At 47.1% G+C, this 26734-nt stretch overlaps 1 protein-coding gene across 3 annotated transcripts in view; it reads right to left on the bottom strand.

Moving 5' to 3' along the window:
* LOC307120889 (uncharacterized protein) overlaps positions 1 to 25601 on the bottom strand; it is a 678898-nt gene extending 653297 nt beyond the window's left edge. The window contains exons 1-4 of one of the 3 annotated variants that reach the window (XR_013815886.1): positions 25458 to 25595; positions 18450 to 18770; positions 9240 to 9423; positions 8855 to 9199 (exon numbers count right to left, since the gene is read on the bottom strand). Coding sequence is in view for 2 of the 3 variants with exons in the window: in XM_079808117.1 (XP_079664243.1) it covers positions 9306 to 9423; positions 18450 to 18770; positions 25458 to 25524 (506 nt within the window). In the remaining variant the exon portion in view is untranslated. Of the gene's footprint in view, positions 1 to 8854; positions 9200 to 9239; positions 9424 to 18449; positions 18771 to 25457 lie in introns of all 3 variants that reach the window. The other 2 variants (XM_079808118.1, XM_079808117.1) reach the window with 2 other exon arrangements.
* Between the last annotated feature and the right edge of the window lie 1133 nt (positions 25602 to 26734).

Below are 26734 nucleotides of genomic sequence, written 5' to 3' on the forward strand. Positions count from 1 at the left end.
CACAGCGTTGCTGCGCATCTGCAGGACTCAGACGGCAGGTAACAGGTAAGGTTTCTTCTCTTAACAGCAGATTCTTTTATCAGGACGTGAGAGGGGAATTGTGTCTTTAAAACTCACTTCACAGCGTTGTTGCACATCTGCAGGACTCAGACGGCAGGTAACAGGTAAGGTTTCTTCTCTTAACCGCAGATTCTTTTATCAGGACGTGAGAGGGGAATTGTGACTTTAAAACTCACTTCACAGCGTTGCTGCACATCTGCAGGACTCAAACAGTAAGGAACAGGTAATGTCTCTTCTCTCAACAGCAGATTCTCTCATCAGAACATGAACGGGAAATTGTGAGTTTAAAACTTACTTCACAGCGTTGCTGCGCATCTGCAGGACTCTTCCCTCAACATCAGACACTTTCATCAGACACTAGCGAGAGGCTCAATAGGCAGCCTTACCAGCGATGTTGTACATCTTCAGAGCTCCATCAATACGTATAACAGTTCAGACTTTTCCACAGCCATACGGTTCTTCACGAGGCTTGTAATTTCAGAGAGAGAGAGGGTTAACAGGAGCCTTCAATGAGGGATTACTTCACGACAATACTCAGTGGAAGAGAGAATAATACAAAGCATTACTTCACCAGTTCAGTTGTATCGTTCTGGAATTTGGATGGGGACAAGTAGATCATTTCACAAGAATGGAAGCAGGCGTTGGGAGACTCTTCTCAGCATAGCACACAGCACTCGTGTTCACTACAAATCCACAGCATTAATTCAGCGTGCATCAGGTAAGGCAAACAACTGCAAATCACTCACACAGTAGGGCTGATCAGAAGCCTCGCTTCATCCATGCATTTGAATGGGAATATTCAACTCTCAATTCCTCTCCAGCGTCTCTGAAACAGATGTCCTCCTCAATAGTAAATTTCACATTCACAGTCTTTTCTTCCAGCTTTACATTTGATTCAACGATGTAGTTAATTCACTTATCTTTCTCTCTTCCTCTTCCGGCACAGATCCAAGCAGCAGTTCAATCCAGTAATATTCCACAAGCAGCTCTAAACGACAGCGTCCAATGTAAGCACTCAACCAGGAGATCTTCTACCCCAAGACACAACGACAGAGACCCAGTCAAACAGCTGATTAACTGGACACCGATTGACTTTTACCAGCTCGACCTCAACCCTGACCTCCTTCTTCTCTTCTGAATGGCTCTTTTATCCTCCTCTTGTGAAGCGGAAAGCCTGTGCAAACACCGCTCCTCTCTCTCTCACACCTGCCGTGCATCAGCAGTAATTAGGTTGGACAATATCTCTGCTGCACCCGGAACCGGAGTGAGGTGTTACACCAAAATAATTCCCCTCGGGGAAAATGGAAAGAAAGAAAGATTCCGCTTTTCCCAGCATTTTGTCACCCGTGACATCCCCCCCTGCCAATCGGTTCTAGTCCCTAGAACCGGTCTTTCTAATGCCAGTCGCCATATCTCTCAGGTGGCTGTCCTCGGGTGTCCCGCTGGGACCGTCGGGGTGGCGTGGGTGGAGCCACTCGGGCCTCCACTTCGGGGTTCCCTGGGACTATTGCCCACCCTATCATGGGCACATTGGGGGCAGGCGGCGCACACTGTGTTTCAGCCGCGGGCTGTGGATAGTTCGGACATGGACGGAGCAAATTTCGATGAAGTACTCGTATGGGTCCCGGCTTCCCCTCAGGCCGTACCGAGTAGACTGGAGCATCAGGCCCCTGTCGGTGTTCCACCACATATGGTGTCGATTCCCAACGATCATGGAGCTTTCCTTTCCCTGGACGTCGGTTGTCCCTTACCAGCACTCGATCTCCAGGCAGTAAAGGGGCTTCTCTGGCAGTTCGATCATACAGTCGCTTGTTCTTAGCTGCTGCAGCACTCAAATGGCCTGAAACTCGCTTGTAGGCATTTAGTAATTGTTGGTGGGGTCGATTTACCCAGTCCGTGGTGTTGTACTCTCCTTCGGTGGCCTCGGTGCCCAGGAGCAAGTCTACAGGTAGACGTAGATGACGCCCAAACATGAGATAAGAAGGGGCATACCCGGTGATGCTGTGCACACTATTGTTATAGGCTTGTAGTAACGTAGGGAGGCTCTCGGCCCATCGACACTGTTGCTCACTCTCCAACGTTCCCAATAGCCCCAACAGGGTCTGATTGAATCTCTCGCACCCTCCGTTACCTTGGGGGTGATACGAAGTCGTGTGTGTCTTTCGACAACCATAGAGATGGCTCAGCTCCTGTATGACTCGGGACTCAAAATTTGGACCTTGGTCCGAATGGAGGATCTCTGGACAGCCGAACGGCTGTATTACTGTTCTCCAAAGGGCATTGGCTGTAGTTGCTGCCGTCTGGTCTACAGTGGGGACGGCCCAGGCGAACTTGGTAAACAGATCGGTCATTACCAGGATATTTTGATATCGATCTGCGGGTCGCCCTAGGGTCAGGAAGTCAATCCCTATGATGTGTAGAGGCGCCTTCGGCCGAAAGGGAACCAGTCGGGCTCGAGGCTCCTCCCGGCGTTTAAACAGCGTGCACCGTGGACAACTCTGAACAAACTCGTCAACTTTCTTCTCCATCCCTGACCAGTAGAAATACCTCCTCAGCAGTGACAAAGTCTTTCTTGGCCCTGATGGCCAGCATGGGTGTGATAGGCAATCAACAGCTCTTGGACTTGGTCCTCTGGGACCACCACTTGATACCTGGTTTCCTGAGTTCTTGGATCTCGCAGTGAACGACAGATTACCCCTTCTCTGATCCGCAATCTCTTCCACTGTTTCAGGAGCTGTTGTACTCCCACTGTCTGAGCCTGCCTTTCCTCGGCTCGCAGCCTGAATCCCCGCCTGAGATGCGAGGCGACCTGACACAGGTCTTCATCTCCCTGCTGTAATCTTCTCCACCGTCCGGGGTCCCATCCCCAACTGGACGGAACATCCCCCTGGGTCCCGGGAGCTTCCACGACCGCCACCAACAATTCATCCTCTTGACCAGGGGTATCGAGGTGCGTTTGGCCATCTCTCTGAATGGCTGGGAGTCTGGACAATGCATCAGCATTCGCGTTTTCTCTGCCAGGTCGATACTTAAGCCAATAGTCATAATTAGCAAGCTGAGCCACCCACCGCTGCTCCACTGCTCCCAACTTGGCAGTCTGCAAATGGACTAGAGGATTGTTGTCCGTGATCACAGTCACCTTAACTCCCCACAGGTAGTCTTTGAATTTCTCGGCCATGGCCCATTTCATGGCTAGCAACTCTATCTTGAAGGAACTGTAGTTTGCTGCGTTCCGCTCTGCAGGGTGTAAACTTCGACTGGCATAAGCAATTACCTTCTCCACTCCTTGTTGCTCTTGGGCTAGTACCGCCCCCAATCCTGCATTGCTGGCATCGGTATACAGGAGAAACGGCTGAGTGAAGTCTGCATAGGCTAGGATAGGAGCCCTCAGAAGTTCCTGCTTCAGATTTTGAAAGGCTGTTTCACATGCTGAGTCCCATTGCACCGTCGATGAACTTTTGCCACGGGAACGTCCAGTGCCAGCAAGAAGCTGGTTCAATGGCTTAGCAAGCCCAGAGAATCCTTTAATAAATCGTCGACAATATCCTACGAAGCCTAGGAAGGACCGCACTTGTCTCACTGTTCGTGGGGGTTCCCAGCCTTGGACTGCTGCAACTTTCTCTGGATCAGGGGATATACCGGCAGCGCTGACTCGATGTCCCAGGAATTGTACCTCTTTGCGAAACAACTGGCATTTTTCTGGTCTCAACTTTAGCCCATATCTCTCCATGGCCCGGAAGGCATTCTCCAAGTGATGCAGGTGGGTTTGAAAGTCAGGGGAAAAAACGATTACATCGTCTAAATAGACCAGCGTGGACTCGACTAGTTGCCCTCCCAGGCATCGCTGCATAAGTCGCTGGAAGGTCGCGGGGGCGTTGCACAAACCGAACGGCATCCGGTCCCACTCGAATAGCCCGAACGGTGTGGTGAAGGCAGTTTTCTCTCGGTCGCAGTCATCCATCTGTACTTGCCAGTATCCGCTGGCCAGATCCAAGGTTGAATACCATGCTGCTTGAGTCAAACTCGTGAGTGAGTCTTCGATCCGCGGCAATGGGAATGCATCTTTCTTAGTCACACTATTGAGCTTGCGGTAGTCGACACAGAATCTCCAGGCTCCCGTTTTCTTCTGTACTAGGACAATCGGGGCTGCCCATGGGCTACTACTTTCTCGAACAATCCCTCCATCTAGCATCCCTTTTAGCAGAGCGCGGACTTCAGTGTAGAGAGTGGGGGGCACCGGACGGTACCGCTCCCGACTAGGTGTTGCTTCTCCGGTGGGTATTTGGTGCTTAATCACTCCTGTACAGCCATAGTCTTCCTCATGGGTTGAGAACACATGTTTCCACTTCTTCAGGAGCTCCTGGAGCTGTAACACTTGTCCTTCCTCCAGGTCCTCACCCTTCAAAGACTCCCCCATCAAATGGGTCGGCATTTCCCCTCTCACAGGGCCTGAACTGGCCTCCACTGGACGGACGGCAACTTCTACCACCGCAGGGCTCACCTGCCTGAAACAGACATCTTGTTGCTCTTGGACTTGGACAGGACGGACAGATGAAACTCGAACCAGACGTTGGTGCCGACGAAGGAGTACTGGGTAGGGATGGGCGTTTCGCACCTTCACTGAAACTCGCCCTCGTCGTATGACCGCTAGCCCATGGGCTACTTCGATGGGTTGACAATCTTCATGGAGCTCTACCAGGACACAGTTACCTGACTCACGGGGTCCAGCAGGCACTCGGACTCAGAGAACAGCCTCGCTCCGGGCTGGAACAGACAGAGCGTACCGGCAGGTGACTCGACCGATATCTTCCCGCTCTTGCACCTGACTTGCTGCATGGACTCTTCGGCAATCGGCCAGGATCTGGTCCCAGTCCTGCCTTGCTGCTAACGGGGACGTTCGGGCCGGTCGGCCTTTAAACAGCTCTTCCCAGCAATCCAGAATGACATTCATCCCTAGCAGTGCTCGATGGAGACCCAAGCAGTGGTCTCGAACAATGACAACACCCTTATGGTGGACAGGGACCCCTCGAACTAGAAAGTCTACCACGATGTACCCAGTGTAAGGAATATCTAATCCATTCGCTCCACGTAATGTGAGTCTTGAAGTTTCCGTCCTGTGAAGCCGATGATCCGCGAATAACTCCAGAGCCAGACTCTCTGAAAACAAGGTGACCTGAGAACCTGTATCGACCAGACAATTAATCTTCATTCCATTAACTTGAACTTCCACGGTGGGGCAACGCCCAACCCAGTCGTCTCTCATCACCGGAACAGAACAAGGGTCTCTTGAAGGGGTCCCGGCCACTTGACCCACAGTGACCGGTGGGACTAAAAACCCCCTTGAGAACTTCGACGACGGTCGCATTGGCGACTGATGTGTCCCGGATTTCCACAATTGATACAGATAGGTCGACCCTGGTGGTCCCACTGAAACCGGGGGCCCGTCGGACGTGGAGGGCGGCGTACAGGTCCTTGCCCCTCATCTGAATATGATCTTCCTCGCATCATCGGTCCACCCTCGACTCGACCGCGATGAAGCTCACTCAAAAGACTCCGAGACAACTCTGCCATCTGTCCCTTAACATCCTCCAGTAATTCTGTCCTCAATTTCTGCTTCCACTCATTTGACTCAACAGGCGCGGGTACTGTGGCGCTGCTGACCGCCACACGAACTGGTGTCCGAGTCATCTCTCCCTGATCCGACTCCAACGCCAAGGCCTCTTGTCGAAGAGCCTCAAAAGACATAGTGGGGTCTCGTCGAAGCTGAAGCCGTATGCCCTGGCGCACCGGTCCTTCATGCAGCCCCAAAACAAACTGGTCTCTCAATAAGCCATCTCCTTCTCCCAGTCCATTATCTTGTCGACCTTTCAGCCGGCCAAACTGCTCTCGCAGTTTCAGGGAGTATGCTCGCAGAGTCTGCTGAGGCCCCTGCTGACAGTTAAAGAACTGGGCACGAAGAATGGCTACCGGGGTAGAATCTCCATATACTCCAAACAAGAAATCAAAGATGTTCTTCGCAGTGGCCCGCGTGGCTTCTGATGCAGCAAGAACTTCTCTTTTAGCTTCTCCTTCTAACGATCCTAGCACAAACTGTACCTTTTGTGATGCGCTCAGTCCTTGTAATCCAGCCAGATATTCTGTCTGCGCTTTCCAGTCCTGAAAACTCAGCTCCGATCCTGGTCCTCCATAGCGTTGTGCCCAAGGGGCTCCCATCATGATGGGCATTACTTGCGAGCGAACTGGTGGGACCTCTTCATCCGCCATCGCATACCTGTGGCCGCTACAACTCACGGTGGCAACCCTGCCGATTTACGCCAAATTGTGTCACCGGTGCAGGCCGGGGCGGACTCGGATGACCAGCCGCCCCTGACTCCAGACACCACCGTGAGGAGCCGACACCACAGGCACGCAACAAACGGACAAAGGAGGAGGCAAGTAATTGAGTTCAAAAATAATAGTCTTTATTGAATGATAATCAACTTGAGGAAAGAATGAGCAACTCCTGTCTTCTCAGGCTATTGGACCAGAGTAGCCGCTGGAACGATTTTCCACTGTCTTCGGGGGACAATGGAGCGATAGTGGCTAGGAAGGCTTACTCCACGGCGTTGCTGCACATCTGCAGGACTCAAACGGTAAGTAACAGGTAATGTTCACTTTCTCAACAGCAGATTCTCTTATCAGGAAGTGAGAGGGAAATTTTGACTTTAAAACTCACTTCACAGCATTGCTGCACATCTGCAGGACTCAGTCAGTAGGTAACAGGTAAGGTTTCTTCTCTTAACAGCAGTTTCTCTTATCAGGACGTGAGAGGGGAATTGTGACTTTAAAACTCACTTCACAGCGTTGCTGCACATCTGCAGGACTCAAACAGTAAGGAACAGGTAATGTCTCTCCTCTCAACAGCAGATTCTCTCATCAGAACATGAACGGGAAATTGTGACTTTAAAACTTACTTCACAGCGTTGCTGCGCATCTGCAGGACTCAGACGGCAGGTAACAGGTAAGGTTTCTTCTCTTAACAGCAGATTCTTTTATCAGGACGTGAGAGGGGAATTGTGTCTTTAAAACTCACTTCACAGCGTTGTTGCACATCTGCAGGACTCAGACGGCAGGTAACAGGTAAGGTTTCTTCTCTTAACAGCAGATTCTTTTATCAGGACGTGAGAGGGGAATTGTGTCTTTAAAACTCACTTCACAGCGTTGTTGCACATCTGCAGGACTCAGACGGCAGGTAACAGGTAAGGTTTCTTCTCTTAACCGCAGATTCTTTTATCAGGACGTGAGAGGGGAATTGTGACTTTAAAACTCACTTCACAGCGTTGCTGCACATCTGCAGGACTCAAACAGTAAGGAACAGGTAATGTCTCTTCTCTCAACAGCAGATTCTCTCATCAGAACATGAACGGGAAATTGTGACTTTAAAACTTACTTCACAGCGTTGCTGCGCATCTGCAGGACTCTTCCCTCAACATCAGACACTTTCATCAGACACTAGCGAGAGGCTCAATAGGCAGCCTTACCAGCGATGTTGTACATCTTCAGAGCTCCATCAATACGTATAACAGTTCAGACTTTTCCACAGCCATACGGTTCTTCACGAGGCTTGTAATTTCAGAGAGAGAGAGGGTTAACAGGAGCCTTCAATGAGGGATTACTTCACGACAATACTCAGTGGAAGAGAGAATAATACAAAGCATTACTTCACCAGTTCAGTTGTATCGTTCTGGAATTTGGATGGGGACAAGTAGATCAATTCATGAGAATGGAAGCAGGCGTTGGGAGACTCTTCTCAGCATAGCACACAGCACTCGTGTTCACCACAAATCCACAGCATTAATTCAGCGTGCATCAGGTAAGGCAAACAACTGCAAATCACTCACACAGTAGGGCTGATCAGAAGCCTCGCTTCATCCATGCATTTGAATGGGAATATTCAACTCTCAATTCCTCTCCAGCGTCTCTGAAACAGATGTCCTCCTCAATAGTAAATTTCACATTCACAGTCTTTTCTTCCAGCTTTACATTTGATTCAACGATGTAGTTAATTCACTTATCTTTCTCTCTTCCTCTTCCGGCACAGATCCAAGCAGCAGTTCAATCCAGTAATATTCCACAAGCAGCTCTAAACGACAGCGTCCAATGTAAGCGCTCAACCAGGAGATCTTCTACCCCAAGACACAACGACAGAGACCCAGTCAAACAGCTGATTAACTGGACACCGATTGACTTTTACCAGCTCGACCTCAACCCTGACCTCCTTCTTCTCTTCTGAATGGCTCTTTTATCCTCCTCTTGTGAAGCGGAAAGCCTGTGCAAACACCGCTCCTCTCTCTCTCACACCTGCCGTGCATCAGCAGTAATTAGGTTGGACAATATCTCTGCTGCACCCGGAACTGGAGTGAGGTGTCACACCAAAATAATTCCCCTCGGGGAACATGGAAAGAAAGAAAGGTTCCGCTTTTCCCAGCATTTTGTCACCCGTGACACGAAACTAAAAACTGTTGAATTATTTACATGAGGCCATGATGTGTGATTGGTTAGCAGATGTTGATGGAAATGACATTATTATTTTAACAGATTTAGGCCTATTCCTCAGAGTATTTGGCCTTTCTTAATCACAGGTAGAACAGATTTCTTAACTCTTAAATGACTAACAGCCGTGTTTCAGTCTGTGGCTATTGAATTATTTGTCCTCCGAAACTATTTCCTGTTAAGCAGGGGTGTGTGTGTGTGTGTGTGTGTGTGTGTGTGTGTGTGCATGTTTGTGATACAGATAAGTCTTTAACTGAATCACTAGCATTAAAGGGATGGTTCACTCGATTGAACTCCAATTGTGTTCGTCTGAAAGTCATGTACACCTGGGATGGCTTGAGGATGAGTAAATCATGGAATAATCTTTGGGTGAAATATCCCTTTAAATCCCTATAACTCATCTTCACACAGAGCCGAATGTTTGCTTCGGCTATGATAAGACAAGCACAGACATGAGTGAATGTCATGAGTTTTCTACAGGCAGAGACACAACACACACAGCAACACTGGATCTTACCGTTCGGTGTAACTGACGTGCAAAGAATGTTGTTGTAGCATAATGTATTTCTTCACTTTCAACTGTTTAACAATAATAATCACATTTTAGCTGTAATTATACATATATACATACATATGTATACATATACATTATAATAATTACACATGAACCTGAAATGCTGAAACAGAAAGACTGGTGTGAACTGCAGGAATACTTGCCGGGTTCTTCTTTACGGGTCTTGATGATCCAGAACACAATCCCTCCTGTAATTATGGCCAGCAACAACACCACACAAACTACCACTGGAATAATATATGACTGGTGACTCTGTTCTGTAATAAACACACAGAAAACAGAAAATACTGAAAATTAGTCCTGCCAGTCTGAGATCAACCCGAGACACAAGACAGCAGATCAGATCAACTCATCTAAAACACAACTATAGCTTGACGTGATGCTGACCTGCCTTTGGTCGAGGCTGATGTTATGGCAAGTCTTAATAAACTGAAGCCAAATAAGTGCTATGGAGCGGATTCTAGCTAATCATCTAACTTCAAATGTAGCCCCTATGTTAGATCCACTTCAGTTTACATTTAAGAGTAATAGAAGCACAGACAATGCTGTATTGACTTTACTTAACACAGTTACAAAACATCTCATGTATCCAAAAACATATTTTTTTCAGGGATTTATTTGTAGATTTCAGTTCGGCATTTAATTCAATGAAGACACATATTCCCTTAAAAAGGCTTGTTGATCTTGAGTCAATACAGGATTAGTCCTCTGGATCAGAAACCTTCCTGCCGTCCACAGAGGGTATTTGTTGGAGGGATTATGGCTGATGTGCTCAGTTGAAGCACAGGCTGTCCGCAAGGCTGTGTTCTTTCTCCTGTGCTTTTCCCTCTTTTTACTAAAGAACTCAAGATTAAGGAGAAAATGTTTAGTTTATTTAAATATGCTGATGACATGGCCTTAGTTGGCCTACTAGATAAAACAAACTCTACACTTGACGCTGCCTATCTGGCTCGCACTAAGGCCTTGGAAATTTGGTGTCATGCTAGCCAATTAGAAATTAATGTCACTAAGACAAAATAATTACTTCCAAACAAGACATGGGTATTCAGCCAATTTCACTTGAGGGTCAACAAGTTGAAATAGTGGAGAATTTGACATATCTGGGCTCGATTCTGGACTCACAGGTTAGCTTTGTTGAAAATTCAGAGTACATTTTCAAAAGATGCTCGCAGCGACTTTTTCTTCTTGGCCTTGGGGTTAGTCCGCACATTTTAGAACTGGTGTATAAATCCATCGTAGAGAGTGTTTTAACTTTTCATCTTCCTGTCTGGGATGATCATTTAAATTGTAGATCTAAGAACAAACTCAAAAAAGTTGTGTACACGGCAAGTAAAATAGTTGGTAGGCCACAGAAGCCACTAACACAACTCTATGCCGAAAGGACAAAGAAGAAGGCGAGATGTATTCTTGCAGATAGCACTCACCCTCTGTAAGTGCGTTGATTCTTTGTTATTTCTCATTGGTTATTCACAGTCATGTGGGCACAGGTGATCACTTCCGTTTTCCTTTAATTATTTCCTTTTTTGGAATTGCTTGTTATGGTTGGAAGGGGCGAGTAGCCGGGCCAAATTTCTGTTGACTTATATTAGCGGCATCCATCACGCCGGAGACGGGTTTATTGAGGATGCCTTGTCGATGAGGCAATTTCAGGGGGAGTATAATTGATACGATCTCTGCAGACACTTCAGGGTCATGTGTTGGTCATGTCTGGGTGCAGGTTAGGGCTGCACGATTAATCGAAATCGGACCGCAATCGTGATTTGGGTTATGTGTGATTATGAAAGCGCAAAAGCTGCGATTTTAATGAAAGAAATAAATGCCTAGCGTGTGTGATGAGCGGCTCTGTGATCAGTAACAGAATAATCGCAATCGTGCAGCCCTAGCGCAGGTCCACCATCTGATCTGGATCCGGCTGACTGCAGTTAACCTCGGGATAAAACAGAGAGACTATCATTAGCGTAGATGCCATTCTTCTGATGATGTAACGAGTACATCAGGTGTTATGGGAAGTGTTCCCGGTTCCGGCTGAACTAGTTAATGCAGCCTAACAATCATTTCATTGAAAAAGTGTTTTATGCGTATGCCACAGTAAAGAGATGTGATTTTAGTCTAGATTTAAACTGACAGAGTGTGTCTGCTTCCCGAACAATGTTAGGAAGACTGTTCCAGAGTTTAGGTGCTAAATAGGAAAAGGATCGACCTCCTGCAGTTGATTTGGATATTCTCGGTATGATCAACTGGCCAGAGTTTAGAGAGCGCAGTAGACCTGATGGAGTATAATATGTTAAGAGCTCGCTCAAGTATTAAACCATTTAGTGCTTTGTAAGTAATAACCAAGATTTTAAAATGTATGCGATGTTTAATAGGCAGCCAGTGCAGTGTTGACAGAACTGGGCTAATATGGTCATACTTCCTGGTTCTAGTAAGAACTGGAGCTGCTGCGTTTTGGACCAGCTGGAGTTTATTTATTAGGCGAGCAGGGCAACCACCCAGTAGAGCATTACAATAATCTACAGCTCATGAACGAATCAACTCACTGTTCAGCATTTTGCACTGAGAGCATGTGCCGTAATTTAGATATATTTTTAAGATGGTAGAATGCAGTTTTACAGATGCTAGAAACGTGGCTTTCAAATGAAAGATTGGTATCAAAGAGCACACCCAGGTTTATTGAAATCAGCCATTTTAACCAGGACTCGGGGTGCGTCTCAATCAGCTCTAGTTCAGTAGTCAGGGAACTGATCAAGACATATGTAAATGGGCTGATCCCTGATCAGTGCCCTGACTACTGAACCAGGGGCTGATTGAGACGCACCCACGCTGTCTACATGTCGCTGTCAATAACGTCATGTCCACACATATGCAACGGAAAGAGCGGAAGTGGCCAACTGCACCATAAGCTTAATAAAAGCCCAGAGAATGGTGTGAATCGCCGGTGTCTGAGCATTCACTCACATGGGACTCGACCAGTCCTGCTTCAAGCCACCGTGATGGTAATAAAACTTTAGTGTAATAATGTAGTGCTACTGCGCAGCCATAACAGTGCTGAGGCTTACTCGCACGCTATTGGCTGGTCAGTGGGAACTGCATGAACCAATGGCAGAGCGCCATAACTGTGCAAACCAATCTCTGCGGGGCCCACCGAGCTGAGCGCAGAACCCGCCAGAATGCCTATAAAAGACCCTCGGATTTGCCATGGATTCAGATTATTCTCCTTCAGCGACGATCTTCTGACATTCGCTGATCCCTCCTGCTCGAAGCCTTCGCCTTCTCCCCGTCGATAGAGGAGCCTGCAGCGGAACAGCAGCCAGCCGGCGACCGGCCTGATTATCAGCACTCTCAAATGCCTGCAATCCCGCAAGCTGACGCCCTGTTTCCCTGCCTTCTCCAGTGAAAACACAGCCGTATCCTTTTTTTTGTGCTTATTTCACAAAAGAGCAGTGGCGTTGTTTCAAATGTCGCATCACACCCCCGCACGCGACTAGTAATCGTCACTTCAGTTGAATTAACCAGGATCCATGACAAATCCGAGCGTCTTTTATAGGCAGAGGCCACGCCCATTCTGGCGGGTTCTACGCTCAGCTCGGCGAGCTCCGCACTGATTGGTTCGCGCAGTTACGCCGCTCTGCCATTGGTTCATGCAGTTCCCACTGACCAGCCAATAGCGTGCGAGTAAGCACTGTTATGGCTGTGCAGTAGCACTGCGTTATTTTATAAAGGCTTCAGTAGTTTTGAAAAAAGGAGTTCCCATTCAGTCGGTCACGTTCGACGTACGTCGGACGTACCGACGAATTGGGATCACTTCTGGGAGCCCCTATCAGCTTCGAGCTATCTAGAACCGGCCAATGGACAATTGGCGTGCGAGATTTACATCTCGCGCTCCGCCCCGCACTGCGGGTATAAACAGGAAGCGAGAGCGAATGCACGCTGTCATTCACTTCGGAGCCAAACGGCAGAACGAAGACTTCTCAATTGAGTTCGCTGCTATCAGCAAGTCATTCTTTTGAGTACTAACAAAGAGTTAAAAGAACCGGAGAAGAGGAGAAACGCGTGTTGGAGAGACGGCACATTCCAGCGGGACCGCGGGAACTCATCTGCTGCCTCTGTGCTACAAAGAAAACTGCTGTTTTCACAGCAACAAATTTCTGTTGGTCTGGTTGGGCGTTTTCCCTGTTTTGAGTACAGGCACGGGCTGCACTACAATCCCGTGCGCTGTCGCGTTTCCCCCTGAGTGCTTCAGCACAGAGCGTTTCCTCACAAAAAGAGTACACGGGTGACGCTGCGTCTTTTTCAAGATGGCTTTCCACCCGTGCGTTTCTGGATGCGGTCGTTCCCTGGCGCCTACTGACGGTCACAATCGCTGTCTCACGTGTTTGGGCAAACAGCACGCTGAGGCGGCGTTTGTGGATGACTCATGTTCCCACTGCGGGAACATGACCATCGCGGCACTAAGATCGAGACTCTCCTACCTCCGGGCTGGGGGAGTCCCCTTACCCATCCCACGAACCAGGTCTGCCCCTAACCCGGGTGGACCTGCTTCTTTGGATGGCCAGGGTGATCTGAGGATCACGGTTAGGGCAAACCCGCCGAGTACAACTCCGCAGGCCCCTAATCCCTCGGTGCCGCAGCCGGTAGAGCTCCCGAGAGAACCCGCTGGACCCTCCCACGGGAGACCAGTGGTGACTTTCGGAGCTCCAGCAGACGAGCAGATGTCGACCGCTGCATCAGAGGGGGAGTTTCAGTCCTCGGAGGATGAAGGGTCAGCTGCACTGCCTCCCTCTGGGAGAGTGGCAGCGGCTGCCCCGGACCCCGAGTTGACTGCTATGCTTGCCCGGGCCGCCGAAAGGGTTGGGCTCGTGTGGAACCCTCCACCGTGTCCCGAACCCTCTAGGTTGGATGATTGGTTCCTGAGAACCAGCGCGACCCGCCCCGACACCTTTCTTCCCGGAGGTGCATGAGGAGCTCACGAGGTCGTGGACGGCACCTTTTTCTGCCAGAAACCGACCAAGTGACTCCTCCCCCCTCACTACCCTCGACGGCGGGCCAGCCAAGGGTTACGTGGGAATCCCGCCCGCGATACAACTGTGTCCGGCGACCGCCTCTAACTGGCGCGGTGACCCACGTCTACCCTCCCGGGTCTGTAAGTTCTCTTCCGGTCTGACCGGGAAGGCTTACAAGGCCTGCGGACAGGCTGCGTCCGCCCTGCATGGCATGGCGCTGCTTCAGGTCCACCAGGCCCAAGCGCTCCTTGACATGCACGAGGGTAGGCCTGACCCAGAGCTCTTCCAAGAGCTCCGGACGGCGACGGACCTCGCCCTCCGGGCGACGAAAGTCACCGCCCGTGCCATTGGTCAGGCGATGTCCACACTTGTGGTCCAGGAGCGCCATCTCTGGCTTAACCTGGCTGACATGAGGGAGACCGATAAATATCGGTTCCTGGACTCCCCCATCTCGTCAGCTGGGTTATTCGGCGACGCGGTCGAGAGCTTTGCCCAGCAGTTCTCGGCCGCCCAGAAGCAGACGGAGACGATCAAACACATCCTGCCCCGGCGGCCCGCTGCTGCCCCTACACCGCCGCCGGCGGCAGCGCCTCCGACTACTCGTCGCCGAGGACGTCCACCCGCCGCCGTCTCCGTCCCCGCCAAAGCCCCGCAGCAGCCTAACACCGGCCGTCGGCGTGGGGCCGGCCCTGGGAAGGACGTCCACCCGCCGCCGCCTCCGCCCCCGCCAAAGCCCCGCAGCAGCCTACCACCGGCCGTCGGCGTGGGGCCGGCCGTGGGAAGGACGTCCAGCCCGCTCAGGCCGCTGCCAAGCCAGGTGGCAAGCGCCGTCGCAAGCGACCCTGAGACGGGCCGCCCAGAGATGGAGGAAACTGCTCTGAGGGAGATGGCTGCAGCACCACTCCTTCCCCCGGAGGAGGGCCGGGGGAGAATCTTTTGTTTGTCTGTTTGTCCCAGTACCAGCGGCACCCAAAACTTCAATAAAAGAGCAGTTTCCAATATCTCTGGGTGCCAAGAGAGCGCGCTTGGCGGTGGTCGACGCTTCCATGCCTCGCCACCCTCAAGTACCTCTCTCCTCGCCAGCAGGGGACGCCGGCTGTCGGGACGCACTCAAGCGGCCTCCCGACACTCGCACGTCCCCTCCGCGGATGCAGGTAAGTGTTGCACAGCACACTCAGATCCCGCTTCGGGCCGCTCCCATGCCGTCCGAGCCGGATCCCTGCGTTCCGCCTCGCTGCCCCGCTGCGGGTACGTCTGTGGTGCCGTTGATCCCCCTTGCTCGGAGTCTGGGAGCCTGGCTAGCGCTTCCCAGCCCGTCTCGGTGGCTCCTCCGTACCATCAGACTCGGCTATGCGATTCAGTTCGCCCGGCGTCCCCCCAAGTTCAGGGGCGTTCACTTCACGACTGTAGTGGAGGCGAACGCCCCCGTGCTCAGGGCGGAGATCGCTGTCCTACTGGCGAAGGACGCGATAGAGCCGGTCCCTCAAGCCGATATGAGGTCCGGGTTCTACAGCCCGTACTTCATTGTACCCAAGAAAGGCGGTGGGTTACGACCGATCTTGGACCTGCGATTCCTGAACCGGTCCCTTCACAGGCTGCCGTTCACGATGTTAACGCAGAAACGCATCTTCAGGTGCATCCGTCCCCGAGATTGGTTTGCAGCGATCGACCTGAAGGATGCGTACTTTCATGTCTCGATTCTCCCTCGACACCGGCCCGTTCTACGCTTCGCGTTCGAGGGACGGGCATATCAGTACCGCGTCTTACCCTTCGGCCTGTCCCTGTCGCCTCGCTAACTGCAATGGCATATCAATTGCCTCGAGTTGTTAGCAGTTCGTCTTGCACTCAGCCGCTTCAAAGTGCCGCTCAGAGGCAAGCACGTTCTGGTCCGGACAGACAACACTGCGGCCGTAGCGTACATCAACAAACAAGGTGGTCTACGCTCCCGTCGCATGTCGCAACTCGCCCGCCATCTCCTCTTATGGAGTCAGAAGCATCTGAGGTCGCTTCGTGCTGTTCACATTCCGGGCCTGCTCAATCGTGCGGCCGACGAGCTGTCACGTCAGCAGGTACTTCCGGGAGAATGGCGACTCCATCCCCAGGCGGTCCAGCTAATCTGGAGTCGTTTCGGGGCCGCACAGGTAGACCTGTGAGACGACCCACTGTCAGTGGTTTTATTCCTTGACCGAGGGAACCCTCGGGTCGGATGCCCTGGCCCACAGCTGGCCCCGGGAAGAACGCAAGTATGCGTTTCCCCCAGTGAGCCTTCTTGCGCAGACACTGTGCAAAGTCAGGGAGGACGAGGAGCAGGTCCTGTTGGTCGCTCCGTATTGGCCCAACCGGACTTGGTTCCCGGAACTGGTGCTCCTCGCGACAGCACCTCCCTGGCCCATTCCTCTGAGACAGGACCTCCTGACTCAGAGACGGGGCACCCTATGGCACCCGCGTCCAGACCTCTGGAAACTCCATGTCTGGTCCCTGGACGGGACGCGGAGGTTCTAGGTGACCTACCGCAAGCGGTAGTCGACACCATCACTTCCGCTAGAGCCCCCTCTACGAGGCGCCTCTATGCGTTGAAGTGGAACCTGTTCGTCGACTGGTGCTCTTCTCGCCAAGAAGACCCCCGAAGATGTTCGATCGCTTCTGTGCTTACCTTTCTACAAGATGGGTTGGAGCGAAGGCTGTCTCCCTCCACCCTCAAAGTCTATGTCGCCGCTATCGCCGCTAATCATGAGTTCGTAGATGGGAAATCTCTAGGTAAGCACGATCTGATCGTCAGGTTCCTTAGGGGAGCGAGGAGATTAAATCCGCCTCGTCCTCCCTCCATACCCTCTTGGGACTTAGCTCTGGTGCTAACTGCACTACAGAGAGAACCCTTTGAGCCTCTGCAGTCAGCTGAGTTGAAAATACTGTCGTTAAAGACTATACTCCTGATTGCGTTGGCCTCCATCAAGAGGGTAGGGGACCTGCAGGCATTTTCGGTCGACGAATCGTGCCTGGAATTCGGGCCCGGTAACTCTCATGTGATCATGAGACCCCGGCCTGGATATGTGCCCAAGGTTCCCACTACTCCCTTCCGGGACCAAGTGGTGAGCCTGCAAGCGCTGCCTTCGGAGGAGGCAGACCCAGCCCTAGCTTTTCTCTGTCCCGTCCGTGCTCTCCGGACTTACGTGGATAGAACGCAAAGCTTCAGGACCTCAGAGCAGCTCTTCGTCTGTTACGGAGGACAGCAGAAGGGAAAGGCTGTCTCCAAGCAGAGGATGGCCCACTGGATAGTGGATGCCATCGTCTTGGCTTATCAGTCCCAAGACGTGCCCTGCCCGCTCGGGTACGTCCCGTCGCCACAGTTGCTGTACCATCACTGCAGGTTGAGCCACTACGTTTGGCTCCTCAGTGAAAAACAGCGTGCATTCGCTCTCGCTTCCTGTTTATACCCGCAGTGCGGGGCGGAGCGCGAGATGCAAATCTCGCACGCCAATTGTCCATTGGCCGGTTCTAGATAGCTCGAAGCTGATAGGGGCTCCCAGAAGTGATCCCAATTCGTCGGTACGTCCGACGTACGTCTCCGTTCCCTCCTTCAGGGAACGTGGGTTACCATACGTAACCGAGACGTTTTCCCACTGTGTCTAGATAGACGCAATACTCGTTCCCTTATCTCAGGGAACCGAGGTTACGAGAGTAATCGAGCACGTTTTTACAACTTTCACTTAATATTTGAGAAGTAGTACTTTTACTTTTACTCAAGTAAACTTTGTCCACCTCTGATTGTTAGTGGTCTGTGCATAAAATATGACCAATACTACTTTTATTCACACTCACACACATACACACACACACACACACACACACACACAAATTATGGTAACACTTTACAATAAGGTTCATTAGTTAACATTAGTTAACTACATTAGTTAACATGAACTAATAATGGACTGCACTTATAAAGCATTTATTTATGTTTGTTAATGTTAATTTCAACATTTACTAATGCATTATTAAAATCTTGCTAACATTAGTTAATACACTGTGAACTAATATATGAACAGACCATGAACAGCTTTTTGATTTTTTGTGAACTAACGTTAACAAAGATGAACTAATGCTGATCAGAGGTGTTGTTCATGGTTAGTTCATGTTAACTAATGCATTAACTAATGTTAACTAATACAACCTTATTGTAAATTGTTACCAAAAGTATGCAATACACTTTAACTAAAGAGAAACTACAACAGGAAACATCATGTACATTATACTAAAGCAAAATACTAAAGGACTTTACTCACCATAAACAGTCACACTGAATCTCTTGTATGAAGTTCCTCTGATGCTGAAGATCTGTAGTTTATAGAGTCCAGTGTGTTCAGATCTGATGTTTGTGATGGTCAGAGATCCAGTCTGACTGTCCATCTGGAGTCTGTCTCTGAATATCTCATTACTGTCAAACATATCAATGCCCCGCTTATAGAGTTCAGCGATACGAGTCTCCTGACGTCCAAACGTCCACAGGATCTGATCATCTCTCTGTATTCCACTAACATCAGAGTTTAGAGAGACAGAATCTCCCTCAGTCACACACACTGACTTCACTTCATCACCACACACCCCTGAAACACACAAAGAAACAGATTCAAGATTAAGTTTCTACAAGAGACAATAACCTTGGGCCAGTTGTTCAAAGGTCAGCTGATCGGATTGGATCAAATCTTGAAAATGGGTTGTTTAAAAGGGAAAGAAGGAATCTGAAATCAGATTAGATCACGGAATACAATCCTAGTTTTAATCTGGAGCAAACCTTCAGTTTGTGTTGTTCAAAACTTGTTAGTAGGATTTGGATAACTTTGATCCAAAAAAACAGGATTATCCTGATCCCAACAGGGGAATTTCAAGGTGGATTCCAGGAAGAAAATGTAGTAAAACTTTAAAACTGGTCAAAAAATACAATATTGTATCATATAATACACAAACACATTTTTTTTTATTTTGCTCTTGATTAGTTAGGCTAATTGTTAAAGTAATAAATTAGAAGTAAACACTAGGCTACCTATTAAGCCTTTCGGTAGCCGACAGTCAAAGTAAAAAAAGATTTAGCCGCCATAAAATAATTCCCAAACAGCTGTAAATATCAAACATAAATATTATATTATATTACATTTAAAGTGTTTTTTTTAAATCATTTATAAGACTTTTTAATTCTTATCAATTATAAGAGATGAACCAGTCAAAAGGTTTCTCGGGTGAACGCTACGCGAAACTTTTCTGAGAGAAAGCAGAAGCATTTGATTTTTTTTTTTCCCAACTCATATTTTTTTCCATCACCGTGTCCCTTTAGGGGCTCCGAAGAGCACTAGTAAGCTAATCTGAAAAGGTGTGTATCTGGATCAGGGTGATCCAATCCAATTTTGCTTTGAAAAACCAGTACAAAAGTAAGATGGATTACCTGATCCTGGATAGCCAAACATGGGATTTCCAAATCCAGATAATTTTGATCCAGATTAAATGTTTTGAACAACTGGCCCCTAGTGTACATAACCAGCTGAGGACCAAAGTCAAATATATTTAGCCAAAATATAGTTTGCATTTAAAGGACAACTCTGGTGAAAAATGAACCTAGGGGTAATTAACACATGGTTACCGAGTAGATTGTTCTCTGGGATGCGTTTTCATGAAAATCGAATGTAAAGAGTTTTATCTCTAAAAACCGATTAGCTTATAACGCTAGTATATGGGGCATAGTATATTAAATCGCTAGTTAATACCACTAACAAGGCTCAAAATAGCCTCACACTAACACTGTAGCATAATGAGGGTCCCTACATGCAAACTGAAGCAGTGAGAACTTTGTAAGTGTACAAACAGTTTAATAAGAAGATACTTTATAAAGACAGAACATTACGCGTATACAGACAGGAGCCATCTTGGAAAACAGTCTCGAAAAGTTGAGCAATTCGATTTTCATGAAAATGCATCCCAGAGAACGATCTACTCGGTAACAATGTGTTAATTACCTCTAGGTTCATTTTTCACCGGAGTTGTCCTTTAAGGGTAAAACTCCAAAGCTATCATAATTCTGGCACAACACAAAACCCAGACACAGGTAATGAGTCTTTGCTCCAAAGCGATAAATCTGCTGAATCAATGGCAGCCATTTTATGAAAGCCAGTGACCAGTGCAGTGTTTTGATAACTTGTAATGTCGGTATTGAAAATGAATGCTTATGCAAAGCCTATTGATGATGCACATTAAAGGAACACGCAGACTTTTTGGGACTTTAGCTTATACACCGTATCCCCCAGAGTTAGATAAGTCCATACATACCATTCTCATCTCCGTGCGTGCCATAACTCTGTCTGACGCACCCACCGCTAGCCTAGCTTAGCACAAAGACTGGAGGTAAATGGCTCCAGCTAGCCTACTGCTCAATAAGTGACAAAATAACGCCAACATTTTCCTATTTACATGTTGTGAAGTTTATAGTTACATCGTGTACTAAGACCAGTGATGGGAATAACGGCGTTACAGATAAACGGCGTTACTAACGGAATTATTTTTTTCAGTAACGAGTAATCAAACGAATTACTGTTTCTCCCGTTACAACGCCGTTAGCGTTACTGAGGAAAAAAATGCGGCGTTAGTCGCGTTACTATAATTGAGCTCACTGAAGCGCTTTTCATCCGTACAGGCTCTCTGTCAGTCGGACCTGCAACTTGTGTGTGTGTGCGCGCGCACTAGCCATGCGTGTTGGGGGTGGATGGGGTGGTACACATAACTGATGGTGATTGGTGGGTGGGAGACAAGGTTGAAGTTGATAGGTTGAGTTCACTCCTATTTTTTTCACGGTCTTTGGTTCACAGACACACACACACACACACACCTATGACGCACACGCATATGCACATTCAGCGATGGTCCAACGACTTCAAAGGTAGCGTTCGCAAACTGGAAGTATAAGCGCTACTTTTCCCTCGTTGAGGTGAAAGGTAAGAATATTTAAGTAACGTGCAACTTATGCCCAGGAAGAAAGAGTCTCTCCACGACGATTGCAAGTGATTCTGAAGCGCCTCACATCATCATATGCCACAAAATTAGTGGCTAAAAACCCAGGTGATAACGTGAGCTCCACTACCAAAGGAAAGTATAGTACTGATAATATTTACACAATATTTACACTATAGTAGGCCTACTGATAATATTTACAATAATGCATTGGATTTGATAGGTGTCTCTCACATTGTCCCACAGTAACATTACAATAGTGTACATTAATGTACAATGTTTTATAATAATAATTTATTCTATTTAGTGTCCAATTCGTTCATTTAACATATCTAATATTGGGGGCATCCAAGTTATTTGACATATTTGAACATTTGGAGAAAAAGAAAAAAAGTAACGCAGTAATTACTTTCCCTGGTAATTAGTTACTTTTATAATGATGTAACTCAGTTACTAACTCAGTTACTATTTGTAAGAAGTAACTAGTAACTATAACTAATTACTTTTTTTAAGTAACGTGCCCAACACTGACTAAGACCGATGGAAAAGGAAAAGTTGTGATTTTCTAGGCCGATATGGCTAGGAACTATTTTCGCATTCCTGCGTAATAATCAAGGAAATTTGTGCCATACCATGGGTGCAGAAAATAGGTTGTCATGTTGGGAAGTTAGTCTATTTTCAGGTGCTGTGTAATATCATTGCCATATCGGCCTAGAAAATCGCAACTTTTCATTTTCCGTCGGTCTTAGTACACGATGTAACTATACACATCACAACATGTAAAATGTGTCATAATATATTTATGTATTAGGGATGCAACAATACAGTTAGTCCACGGTTCAATACATACCTCGGTTTTTACCCACGGTTTTCGGTTCGGTTTGGTTTTGATGGCTTGTCACATACATTTTTTGTTATTCTATTCTTAGGCAACAGGAACCGCAAGAGGTTAAAGAGAAAAAGACTATTTTTTTATTGCAATACTCTTTCTTTATTTTACTTAAAAGAATTGAAAAACCTCACTTAAACTTAAAACTTTACTTAAAAAAAAACCCTTGTACACATTCCTAGTGTATTGGATAATATAAAATAAATATATATAAAGATTTACACTGGCAGCTCAGAGCTGTACAGCAGCATTTAAGTATGAAATTGAATGAATAAATGTAAAAATAAAACACTACATAGACTTCACTATAAAATATACACTGATTCTAGCTACTGTATTAGTTCTTCAGTCAAGAGCAGTGAGTGATTTTCTCTTTGTCTTTTGTTGTTGTATTAACATTAAAGGGATATTTCACTCAAAACTGAAAATTCTGTCATGGAGAAATGAATACAGGTTTGAAACAATATTAGAGTGAGTAAATAATGACATCATTTTATAGGTGAACTGTCCCTTTAAGGACCGCGTGTTCACTGGCTGCGCTGCTGTCAGTTTAAGACCTCTACACATCTAATGTACAGACACGATTGCGATTGCGATTTTACTTTCACTTTAGACATAACCGACTGTGTTTATGTTAACCTTGTGTGTATTTGACTGTATTAACGCAGTAAGACGACTACTTAGTTCAGTAATCACATGTTTGACAGGCGTTTAGTGCGCGCGCTCGGAAAAGCTCATGTTAAACCGCGCACGCGAATGAAACCGGCAAAGCTTTAAAACGCATGCAAATAATGAGCTTTGGTGATTGTGAATAACTATAGTGTTCCGTGAGTTTAACTCTACCACTAACGTGTGATGTGAATGTATGTCGTTGTTCAGTATTGGGATGGAGGCAAATTATAGAATTTGTAGAAAAATTATTAATTAAATGCAAAACCGAAAAAAACGCAATTCACAAGCGCGTATTGAACCGTGAATGCCGTACCGAACGGCTCAATATTATATCGAGAATTGTGGCATCCCTATTATGTATCATAAATATTTACAAAATAAATAATAGGTTCTTAATTCAATGTTACATCGCAGCCATGGAAACTTGGAATATTATACTCATGCCGAACGAGAGGCTTTGTGAGCTGAGCCAAATTTAAGCTTTGCCTACGTTTTGCGATCTGGTCACCCGATTTTCCACGACTTAAACAATATTCCTGGACATGGAATCTCTCATTTATTTTCAGTTTAAAGCTGCACTATGTAACTTTTCCGTCCACTAGAGGTCGCCTGTTCAAAACAAAGGCGTAGTTTGATGACGTCACGTTTGAGCGCAGAGTCTTGGGTCATGTGGTCTTCACCTCACAGCCGGTGGGAAAGAATCGGGATAGGACTCGGGCAGATATCATGTTGATGGATGTGATTATTAACATTAGTATGTATACTGTAGTCTGAAGCAGAGCAGGAGCGAGTGTCGTGGAGCTGAGCAAGGCCATAGGAGCGATTGAAGAGCGGGACTTTTATTATGGCACAGTCGCCGGCGCCACTTCCTCTTTTCCAGTCATGAGTATGAGGTAACGCAACTCTGTTTATCGTATTAGATATATCTCAGTGTGTTGAATAGGAAATTATGACATTCGCTCCAGGGGCTGCTATGACACTTGTTCACACTGAGAGTACAGCGTTTCTGCAGAATAAAACCGGAAACCGAGGGTGACGCAGATATGATGCAATCGACAGGCGACTCCCTCACACGCATAGCTCACACGTCCCGGTTCATTGGTTAAAATAGCAATTTCTCACGATTTACAAATAGTTGGGAAACATTTGGGATATTCTAAGTACTCAACTGAACAAAATATATAACACTGGCCTAGTGGTTTCTGGATATTTTACTGCAAAAATCTTACATAGTTCACCTTTAAGTCAGTTTTATGAACAGACTGTTTTAAATAAAACATATGCGTTCATTGTCAGATTTTAGATTTCTTCCCTGAAAAACACGTATGTTCAAGTTGATTTCATGTAAATGTTTTTGTAGAAGGAATCTTTAATGTTTTTATGAACATAGCCCAAGGCCTACACTACCCATAATCCTAAAGAGGAAGTGATGGCTGTGGCGTTGCTTATTTTTCCATGCATTAAAAAAAGTTATGCTCTCTAATGGGTTCTGCCCTGAACCAAACCAATGAGACTCTAACTCCAGTCTGCACAGCAGCAGTTCATGTGGACCAAACTCTAGTTCGTTTTCATTGCCTGAACACAGTTTTCAAAACTCTACACGCTTCTCCCATGACTTTAACCACAACCTGCACAACACTGTGGATTTACAGCACTTTGCTCAAATGCTAACACACTGCTGTCAAAACTGTGAACCACACATTCAAAACAGAATAGATTTCAGCCTTGTGCCTTTCAAACACTGCTGATTGCAATTTCACCTGAAAGGCTAATCTTGTTTTAGACTTGTTAGTGAACACACACACACACACACACACACACACACACACACACACACACACACACACACACACACACACACACACACACACACACACACACACACACACACACACACACACACACACACACACACACACACACACACACATATATATATTTTTCTCATTACTGTAATTCCGTAAATTACTACAGACTATTGAAGCAAACTGCTAATTTTCATTTACCTTAAAGAATTGTTATGTTCTAAAATGTAAATAAATCATGTGAAAGAATGTCACTCTGTTCTTTGAAGAAAATATTACTTTGTATGAAATTGTTCAAACGTTTTTCAAAAGTTTTTATTTTCTGTATTGGTGTTTGATGCTAGTGTTTTTCTTCTCAGTGTGTTCTGAGTGTGTGTTATCTCAGTCTGAGTGTTTGGCTGCACTGAGCCATGTGTTAAGAGTTGTGTTGCTTGGAATGAGTTTTGCAGGTGATGTGAACTGTTTAGCTCAGGTGACTGCTGCTGAGCAGACTGTAGTCGTTTAGCAATCGAAAAAAAAAACCTGTAAGTTGTTTCAACCAACACTAACCAAAGTAGGGTATAATTGTATGTACTTTGCTGCAAGCCAAGCTTGTTGGAGAACAAAACATGCACCAACGCGTACTACTATCACCTACACCGTATGACTTCATATGCAAAACTCATATATTCTTTGAAAACACGAAAGGTAAATAATAAGAACTGTCAAAGGAGTGCGATTAAAAGCGGTTTCATTCTTTACAGGTGCTAATAGCTGTATCTATGACACGGCAACTGTGATTACCATAACCGAACCGCATATGTCTTCCTCTCTGTTATGTGAAACATAATATCATTTAACATCTCATTTAAAATTCAATGTTTGTTGCTGAAAAGATCAAATATTTCAGAATCAAAGCTTTAGTGAAGAATTATAAATCAAACCATTCTTACCATTTATGTCCAATAGGCCTAAGCACAGACTGCACAGAGTAAAATAGAAAATGAAATGTAATTTCATTTTTGAAATAAACAAAAATATCCAACAGTGAGACAAAATAACGTCTGTCCTTCTTCAAATCACGCAGCTATATGCACAAGCATGGGAAGATTGTGTTATGTTGGAAAGTAGCAAAACTGGTTTGGATACCACTCTAAAAAAAAGGTTCTATATGGCACCAAAAATGATTCTTGGCTTGTAATCATAGGGGAACCTTTTTTAGTGCTATATAGCACCAATTCTGGTGCTTCAGTGGTGCTTCAGCGGTTCTTCAGCGGTTCTTCAGTGGTGCTTCAGCGGTTCTTCAGTGGTTCTTCAGTGGTGCTTCAGCGGTTCTTCAGCGGTTCTTCAGCGGTTCTTCAGCGGTTCTTCAGCGGTTCTTCAGTGGTGCTTCAGCGGTTCTTCAGCGGTTCTTCAGTGGTGCTTCAGCGGTTCTTCAGCGGTTCTTCAGTGGTGCTTCAGCGGTTCTTCAGCGGTTCTTCAGTGGTGCTTCAGTGGTTCTTCAGCGGTTCTTCAGCGGTTCTTCAGAGGTTCTTCAGTGGTGCTTCAGCGGTTCTTCAGCGGTTCTTCAGTGGTGCTTCAGCGGTTCTTCAGCGGTTCTTCAGTGGTGCTTCAGCGGTTCTTCAGCGGTGCTTCAGCGGTTCTTCAGTGGTGCTTCAGTGGTGCTTCAGCGGTTCTTCAGCGGTTCTTCAGCGGTTCTTCAGTGGTGCTTCAGCGGTTCTTCAGTGGTTCTTCAGTGGTTCTTCAGTGGTGCTTCAGCGGTTCTTCAGTGGTGCTTCACCGGTTCTTCAGTGGTGCTTTGAATTTGAAACTCTGAATTTTTCGATATCCCAGGGCAATGCCTGATCCAATCAGCAGAAACCCTGTTACCATGAATCCGAATAGGTAGATGTCTTCAATGTCCTCTACGGAAAGTGCCGCTAGACACACAACATGCCACCTCTCCCACGCGTCCATCGTGTAGCCAGCAGCAAACGTTCCGGCAGGGCAGTCAGGTTCCCCCGAACCCAAGCTTCTCGTCGAGAAGATGGTGTCAATTGCGTTGAGAGACCAGTTGATCAAATCCATAATTTTTAGTTCGAGAGCAGTGCGTGGAGAGTCTCCCAAAGTTTAAGACAGTAGACTAGACGAGACGAGAGAAGCAAGCAGGAGAGGAGGGAGTAAGGAGACGAGAGGAGAGAGGAGAGAATGCGACCGCCTTCGCTGAGAGCGAGAGTTAAGTGCTACTTAA

Source organism: Gobio gobio (assembly GCF_949357685.1).
Source record: "Gobio gobio genome assembly, chromosome: 24".
Lineage (NCBI taxonomy): Eukaryota > Metazoa > Chordata > Actinopteri > Cypriniformes > Gobionidae > Gobio > Gobio gobio.